Below are 8,866 nucleotides of genomic sequence, written 5' to 3'. Positions count from 1 at the left end.
AGAGTTGGAAGAGAGAGACTTCTAGTTGGATTTACTTTGTATCTTCAATGATTGTAGAGAAGAAGAGTTGGTGAAGAGAAGAACTGAAAAGAAAAGTTGTACTAAAGGAAGAAGAGAAGAACAGGAATGGACTGCGGCTGCAAGAGAATTAAGAGGAAGAAGGGAAACCAAGGAAGAAGTAGAAAGTGTAGGTTAAGGTTTTTTAAAAATGAAAAGTGAATAATATATTTAGGAAGGTGCATTATTCAATTGCCTACTTGGAAAGGATGAGGAAAATCAAATTAAGAGAAATAACATCGTTTTGATGAGTTTTTTTTTTTTTTCACATTAGACATCCCATCATCAAGTTATTATCATCTAAGCAACTGATCGTGTCACAAGTGCACGTCCTTTAAGATTTAGTTAGTCCAAATAATAGAAAGACGAACGTAACTTATAAAGTTCTTCAAGGAACTAAGATATGCTCTGTAGTCTACAACATAAGTTTAACTAATCTACTGAATTCAACTAATAAACAAATCACAATTCCATTTTTTTATATCAAGGTCATAATTAGTATCTTCCAATTGAGAAGGAAAATTGTTAGGCGTGTCACGGAGGGCAGGGTCATTAAGGCTGCAGTGGTTAGTGACAAGATCTAGCAAACAAAAACTTTTGGCAACTACTAGTGCGATTTGTACAACGTGGAGATAACAGAAAAACTTACAGATTTAATAATTTTTTATAAGAAAACAAGACGTATAAGCAATTTCAATCTCAAAATAGTAATCCAAGTCCTAATACTATATTACATCCAGAGGTTCTAAAGTGACAACAGATAAAGGCCATAAAACACAACGTTAAAAAAATAATAAAATTATAATTATATTAATGTTAACTTGGTCAAAGAATAGACGAAACCTTCCTTTACACAGATATTAAATATGGAGATAAATTCTGATTTACATGGCTATACGTGTGTGTGTGCCTATATATATATATGTACATATATATAAATATATACATATATATATATATATATATATAAAATATCAAACAATTTATATATATTTTTATAGCAGGTGTACCCTCTATCCACAGTTTAGGATGAATAAGAGGCAGCAAGCAGTGCAGCCCCAATGCCGGATCCATCTTCGGTGACCTTTAGAATTACGTGCTTGGCAATATCTTCTCCCAATATTTCATTTAGAGCTTCACGCAAGTACTCCCTAAACAATGCATATTTAGAATACAATCCCCCTTCAATTGCCACAACTGTTCTTCTCATTTTCATATCACTTCTACTCCGTCCACCTGTGATGCCACCACTCCCGTCCCTACCAATCTTCTTCAGGATACCAACAATACCAGCAGCTGCCAATCGAGCAGCTCTACGAGTCACCACATCACACACCTTCACCACAAATTTTCTTGCCTTCAAGGGAATATCAGGAATCTGAGACACCCAAATACATGATAAATTATTATTTTGAACTATTAGCAGGCAAGGACACTCGTTTAGGGACAAAACTTATGGTGTCTCATTTTGTTTACCTCAAATATGTCATTAAGGATTCTTGCTACTTCTCTCAAGTCAGGAGAATTATCCTCATGCATGGCAGACATCAAAGGAGTCCTGAAATTCCATAACGTAATAGTTTCAATTTAAGATTTGGACGATAATGGAACATAGTAGACTTGATAATATGCAAACTATTTCAGAAATAGAGCAAAAACTTGCAAATTCCAACCACCGAGAAAATATATTTCTAATACTAAGCTTAAGGTTTTCAATTTCATTAAGGGGATCAAAGTCTATAACCATATCCTTCCACCTTCACACAATAAATATATAGCAAATTCACTTTCCTGAAGCAATAAACCCATGCCTGTTGGGTAATTAAAAATCATGTAGCTACATAATAATCTCATTACAACCAACAGGAGGAATAAAGGAAAAAAGAATTAATCCACCACGTTTAAGGCATTAAAATTGGTCACCAGTAATCAAAATCAAAATGGAATTGAACTATTAATAGAGTAAGCCAGACTTTAAAATAAATTAATGGAGAACACATTAGACAAACAGAAACAAATATTCAAACATCAAATAGAAGTTATAAAAGGTCATGGATCTTCCTTCAGCTTAGAAAAGACTGAGCAAAGATTATCCACATCAATATCGAATAATGGTACAATACACTATGACTTGCAAAAATATTTCAAGATATACACACTCAATTTCAATTGTTGGTATGCCTTCCTTAGCATGCACAATACATGACTGAGGTTCAGTACCCACCTCATTATGAAAGGCATTGAAAGCTTGGGAGAAATTGGTCCAAACATATCCGACTCTAATGACATCTTGAGAATGACTCTTCTCACGATGTCACCAAGATACATTCCTGATATCATTTTCTCAAAACCCTGCACCCAAATCTCCAAAATTTTAGTCATGACAAATCAAGCAACAGGAGTCATCAGATGCAGAAACTCACCTGATCATTTGGATTTGGGCTCTCAGCATCCAAGTCAATGTCATACGACGTTCTTGGTAAGTGAGAGGACCAAAAGTTTCCCCATTCCATATTGACAACCTAAAATATAAAAGGGTTACACAGCAAGTTCAAAAGCAAAACAATAAACAAAAGTCAAAAGAAGAAAGGGCAAAACCATTCGTCCAGATGTCATAAGAAGGCCTTGACACTTGATAATAGCATCAACTCGTTCCCAATAGCAGGCATTTGTACCAGTACCAATTATAATAGCTGCAACGGTATCTGGATCATGATAATGTCCAACTGCTAATGTTCCAACAGTGTCATTAACCTGTTTATAATGAACATGATATCATGTTTCACGCAATAATTAGTAAATACTAACACAATAAAACAAAAAGGATTTATGTCAGTGCACTCCCCCCACCCCCCAAATAATTTAGGTGTATCAAAAAATAATAATTACACAACTACATCACACAATTTCATAACTTCTCTGCCCACATAATTTAGGTGTATCAAAAATAATAATTGCTCAACTATAGAAAAAACATGCATACCCAACTTTTACATCTAGATTGATCAAATTATTGCATGGAAATGTCTTGAGACTTCATAAAAAGAAAACTCAGACATCCTATAAGTATATTAAATATATACTAGAAAATACACAATCCATCAAGGCATACGTGACCTTAAAACACACAATGCTTAATCCCAGTTGTGTAAGAATTGAGTGGTGAGGGGATAGAATAACAGTAGGTAAATGAAAGTACTTCCTTACCAAGGCAGCAACCCGCATATCTAGGCCTTTCCTTGTCAATGCTTCTTGCAAACATGCTGCAACATCTCTTCCTACCTGACAACAAACAGATTTTGTTCTTAATAAAACACGGCTATTATGTTTACACACTGCTACTGAAGGACCAAGTACAACTTGAATAGATTCTTCATTTCTATTTCTCGGTGGTAACTGTTTTGATGGGGAAAACACAAATAGCAACTTCGAAAAACTAATTTGGTCTGAACAGTTAAAAGGCTGCTCTGAGACCTATGTCGAATGTAACCAAAAATTCAAGAATTAAATTCAACTACACCACTAGTTGAATGCCTTGGAATTATAAATAGTTCTTTTTTTTTTGTAAAATATAAAACTAACCAAATTATAACCATGTTCAACATCATGCATTTTTCTTTAAACACACAAATTATCACTAAAGTTAGTGATCAAGTTTTAGGATAAATATTATACGAGAATTGCTATCTATCACAATACAAGCATTCATTTAGAAACTGCTTGAAAGTCAACTGACTAACCATATCTACGATGGAAAACCCTTTTGTCCATTTGATTAAAATGCCAGAAGATACAGACATTTGTTTCACAGGAAAGGAGAATGTAAATCCAAGCTCCCTTCTGTCCTGTGAAATATTGGAACCATCTCCTTCTTTAGCAATGAATTCCTTCAATGAAGACGCAATAAAATCAAAGAGATCCTGCAAGCAGCAAAACCAATTAACCTCGAGATCAAACAAATACCAGAGAACTCAAATTTTAGAGTCTTGATCAAGTCACCTCGCTTGTGCTAGTCATAACATGTTGGGGAATGGGTTGTCGTTCTACTTCATGTTCAAAGTCTGAAGATGGTTGACCATTTAATTGAACCCGCAAAACCCGAAAATTTGTACCCCCAAGATGAAGTGCATAATATGTTCCTCTCTCTGTCCTGATAAAAGAAAAAAGTATAAATATATCAGTTCTGTATTCAATTAAACACAGAAACACAGTTATAGAAGCAAATCTATTTAACAAATACAACTCTGCATTCTGAAAAGGCTTCTGGTCAATCATGTTGATAACGCATAAGCTTTGCCATCAATGCACACTTATAGTAGCACACACGGTGAATCATAAACACGCGGTAACGCTCAAATAAATTAAATGCAATCAAACCTTGGATTCTGTAACTCAGTCTCGCAGATTTCAGACTAACTTAAGTATTGACACAGATCATGCATCACAGCATGGAATTTTCAAAACAGTATAGTAGAGGAGCAATTTATTGGATGTTGCAAAAAAAGTTAATGTTCAACAAAACTCCCAATTCAAAAAAAAATAAAATAGAATACAACAACAGTATTGTCAATCAGTCATGGAATGTCGTATCAATGACTTTCATTATTGTAAAAATCATTCCTAGATATATTATGATAATTACTCCGAACTCTTCAAAAAGAATGTGGCTTCACATACTTGAAAACAATATACAATGCAGACAGGTATGAAATGTGCGTAGTAAACCACACGAGAGAAAACAGGAAATAAACAGTAACTTAAAGTAATTGGACTACAGCTACACACAGCACAGCAGGACATAAAAAAACAAAAATAGGGCAAACCGTGAAAAGCGAAGCGAAATGACACTTGAACCAGAGAATCAATCAAACATTCACTTCCACAGAGAAGAAATGAAAAGAAGAAACGCTCATCAGCAGAAACGCAAAAGAGCCGAACTTTATGCGATGGCAGAGTTAAGGGGCAAAGCAATTGGAAGAAGAAAGAGATGATTTTATTTACCCATTAGGGAGATTATCGACGAATGTGAGAAGCATTTTGAGCTTGGAGCCACCTTCAGAAGCCAAACCAGCGTGCATCTCGACGGCCATGGCATCCACCACTTGCCTCAACCTCCCAACCCTAGTGTCGCACCCTTCCTCCAGTTCCCTCACCACGTTCGCCACTTTCTTCCACTTCCTCCGGCTCCTCACTCTCCGCCCCACCACCACCGCCGCCAACGCGCACGTCGCCACCGCCACCGTCACCGCCACCCCCACAACCACTCTCCCCATCTACCCCCGATCAACCAATCTACATCCCTACCCCACTCTCGCCCGATTCCTCACCACCACAACCAAACGCCGCCGTTTCAACATGCACAAAATAATAAATAAAAAAACTCTTGCGAACCGCCGTTCGCTGGTACGATTGCGCTCCGGCGAATCCAAGTGAGTGGCCGGCGAGACGTGCCGGAAAAGTGCGGACAGAGAGAGACGGCGGCTGGGTACGCAGTGGGTTTGGAATTAGGATGTGCTGGAATGAAAGGAGGACCGATATGGAAACATTTATAAGGTAGGGTAAAGACAGATTTGCCCTCTGACACCTTCCGATATTTCGGATTTGTCAAGTATCTCTTGGGGCGATCTTTTTACCGTTTATGACAGATTTTGAGGTTAATGACAACTTTGACTTGTGGCGTTGTTTCTCTTTCTCCGTTCTTTTCCACCCTATTCGGAACAATATCACATGCCAAATATACTAATACTCTCTATTTCTCCTTCTATTCTTATGTCATACACTCTTAGTTTAAGCAAGTACGGGTATTTGCTGAGTATTTTTAACAATATTGACAAAGAAAATGAAAAATAATCCATAATTTCAAGCCACGTGTAAGACATTTTGTATTTGTCATACTTCATTTTTCCGTGATGGTCTATGTGTTCTTTCTCTTTCTTAATTTATACAGTTATACACATCTCAATAAAATCAAATACTATACTAAAATTGCATATATCGAATGATCGGATTCTTATTCATTATGAATATTTAGTTTAAAATTTTAATCAAGTTAAATACTTAAACAATCCATATTCGATTCGGTTTATTTTTTAAAAAAATTAATTATTGAGAGAAAAAAAAAAAGCATTTTGTCATTAGTGACATATCCAATATTATTAATTTAATTCTGGAAACAAGGAAACATTACAAAGATCTTATTTTATTAATTAAATTATAATTATATGGTTATCTTAAATATTATCTTGTGTTTATATTTTGAACAATTTGTTTACAATAACTTTGTAATATGTTTGATTTTTTTAAATATTTATTAATTTTATCGATAATTCATTTTTAATAAAAAAAAAAATTTGATTGACGGTCTTCCAATCACCTTTTTTTCCATCAACAAAATTATTTCAGAATCTCATGAGAAAAAAAAGATAAAGTATATAATTAACTGAATTAAATGGTTTTTTGTTTTTATGTATTCAAAGATTGTTCTCGAAATAAATTTATCGAGTAACCCATCTCTATTTTTCTTCGAATTAATATTTAATAAATATTTTTCTTATTTTGTTCTGAAAAATAGTTGTTCAAAATTATTTGTGTGATTTTTCAAATTTAAAAAATAAAAATAAGATCAAAATATCCTAGGTATTTAGTGAGTGAGTTGTTATAAACTCCTTACTACATGTCTTTCATTTGATTCCTACATATGAAAAAAAAAAAACATGTTAAGTATTTACATCTTTAAAATTTTCAAACGTAAACCCTTTAATATACAATTTATACTAAATAAATACCACCAAACCTTTCTTATTATTGATAATTGAATATGTATTTTACTTGCTTTAAAGTGCAAGAATATCACGAAATTTAGTTCAGTTGGTTGTTGAACCGTAAACGTATATGCATGTTGTTATAAATTTCTAATAGTTAAGTTTAATTATTACAAATAAAAAATACTTCCCAAATTATAAATGAGTAAATTATACAAACCCTTTATTATTATGTGCACTTAATGAGTAGACAAGATCGGCCCAAGGTAAGTCAATTAAAGTCTTATGTTTTAGGTTCATCAATAAAAATATTTGCTATTAATTTTCATAAAAAAAAATATCATATATATTAACGAAAATACCATAAGAGCAAATTTCAGAATAAGTTCTTTATTCAACTGTAAAACAGGAATATGACCTATTGTCTTTATTATTGATTTCACGACGGCTTTTGGTTCCGTCCAATATATTGTACATTGGGTTAGGGATATATTGCACTCCATTCTTTATATATATATATATATATAGTTTTTCATTGATTAACTACCTTTAAAAGTCAAAGTCTTTAATGTTGGCAGATGTTCATTTACACATTCCATCACCTAGTTCTTATTATTATTACATTTTTTTCTTATCTAAAGTCATTATTAAACTGTAAATTAGGAAGGTCAAATAAATGGGTAGGGTACGAAGGCAGCTTTTACTCATGGTGTAGTTTTGGTGCAGTTGGCATCTGAACTACTACGTACGGCGTTCTACTGGTTTTACTGCAATCCGAAGATCCATCCATTTTTGGTACCACGTTCAAATGGTCATATATGACTCAGGAGTTCAAAATTATAAAATTTTAATTAGAAGGTATAGCTTTTTTTTTCTTGAAAGGAGAAAGTATAGCTTTAAACGAATGATTTTATGTTAGCAATACATTTCATAAATTATAGATAATATGAAAGATAAAAAAAATACCCCAATTCTATATACTTACAATCTTTTTTTTTAGAATTATATGTTTACAATCTTGGAGGTGATATAGAGTTGGAAAAGTAATAGACGAAAGGTGATAAAAGTAGTGATAAAAAATAATGATAAAAAAATATTGAAGTGTAGTTTTCAAGAAATATTTTAATTCGTCAGCTAATATTCTCAGAATCCTGCTTAACAAGTTTTTTGTTAAGACCTTCGTGCTCTTTGCGCTTGAAGATCAATAAAGGTTTGCTAATGTATGTGTCCGTCCATAAATATACTGTGTGAAGAACAGCAGCTTGGACGATAGGCTTGGTTTTTGTGCTAGTTAACCAAGAGTCTAAGTAGAAACTGGTTTGGTCTTTGGTGGTGTTTTGGTATCTTTGACGTGGGGTCGATCGATCTATTGTTTCTGTAAGGCTTTTGTCCCAACAAGTTTTGATTTAGGCAATGTCGGACCATGATTGTGAATGGTAGTTACTACAGCTAGCATATATGGCACTGACAGCATCACACATAAAATGGAGCTTCTCTGGGTGTTTTGTTAATCTGTAGTGTGTAATTGGTGTAGCTCAATTATAACTGGGACGAGGTTGTGCTTGGTGACATGACTTAACAATGCGTGCGGGAGGGGGAGAAATTGATCTTAACTTAGGACATTTACAAGTGAGAAGAGAGGAGAAATGTTATCTGTTCGAATATATCACTAACATTTAATATTTATTGATATTTTTTATAAAAAAAGATGTTACAAATGAGATTGAATTGATTTTTAAAATAATAATAATTATATAACTCAAATATTATGTTTTGGTTTGTCAATCTTCAAAAGATTAAGATTCAACGTGAGAGGATGAAAAAAAAACAAAAACAAAGAATAACTATTAGATAAAAAAAAACACGTCCAAAAGCGGAAGAAGACACTATATTTCTTTAAACAAAAGATGGTATCATTTCAGAAGATAAATTTAGAGTGTTATTTAAGGAAAATAAACATAGTGTTGTATCAGTCTTAAGTAATTGATTGATGAAAAACATTAAATATTTCAAAGGCACATTTGAATTTCTGACGATCCCAAACCCAA

The 8,866-nt window shown here is 33.4% G+C and overlaps 1 protein-coding gene across 2 annotated transcripts; it reads right to left on the bottom strand.

Annotated features, from left to right (window-relative positions):
- Positions 1-839: 839 nt before the first annotated feature.
- Positions 840-5,589, bottom strand: LOC100819464 (hexokinase-3). 2 transcript variants are annotated; one of them, XR_005887062.1, is made up of 10 exons: positions 5,059-5,589; positions 4,057-4,207; positions 3,798-3,977; positions 3,265-3,339; positions 2,656-2,811; positions 2,481-2,579; positions 2,282-2,409; positions 1,534-1,615; positions 1,026-1,435; positions 840-981 (listed from the first exon to the last, which is right to left on the bottom strand). XR_005887062.1 is itself a non-coding variant. In XM_006590411.3 (9 exons), the coding sequence occupies exons 1-9, from the start codon at positions 5,328-5,330 to the stop codon at positions 1,082-1,084; spliced, it is 1,497 nt and encodes a 498-aa protein (XP_006590474.1). In that variant the 5' UTR covers positions 5,331-5,589; the 3' UTR covers positions 840-1,081. The 2 variants fall into 2 exon arrangements, 1 of the variants encoding a protein (XP_006590474.1); XM_006590411.3 differs by having other exon boundaries at positions 840-1,435.
- Positions 5,590-8,866: the final 3,277 nt, after the last annotated feature.

Source organism: Glycine max, chromosome 11, assembly GCF_000004515.6.
Source record: "Glycine max cultivar Williams 82 chromosome 11, Glycine_max_v4.0, whole genome shotgun sequence".
Lineage (NCBI taxonomy): Eukaryota > Viridiplantae > Streptophyta > Magnoliopsida > Fabales > Fabaceae > Glycine > Glycine max.
This window is presented reverse-complemented; position numbering and strand designations above follow the sequence as displayed.

Bases quoted from the DNA above. Each gene is read 5' to 3' on its own strand.
- LOC100819464 (XM_006590411.3), bottom strand. From the start codon at position 5,330: ATGGGGAGAGTGGTTGTGGGGGTGGCGGTGACGGTGGCGGTGGCGACG. The intron at 3,340-3,797 runs GTTAGTCAGTTG...GTTTGTTGTCAG, and splicing joins GGTTTTCCATCGTAGATATG to GTAGGAAGAGATGTTGCAGC. The intron at 1,436-1,533 runs GTAAACAAAATG...TGGGTGTCTCAG, and splicing joins TCCTTAATGACATATTTGAG to ATTCCTGATATTCCCTTGAA.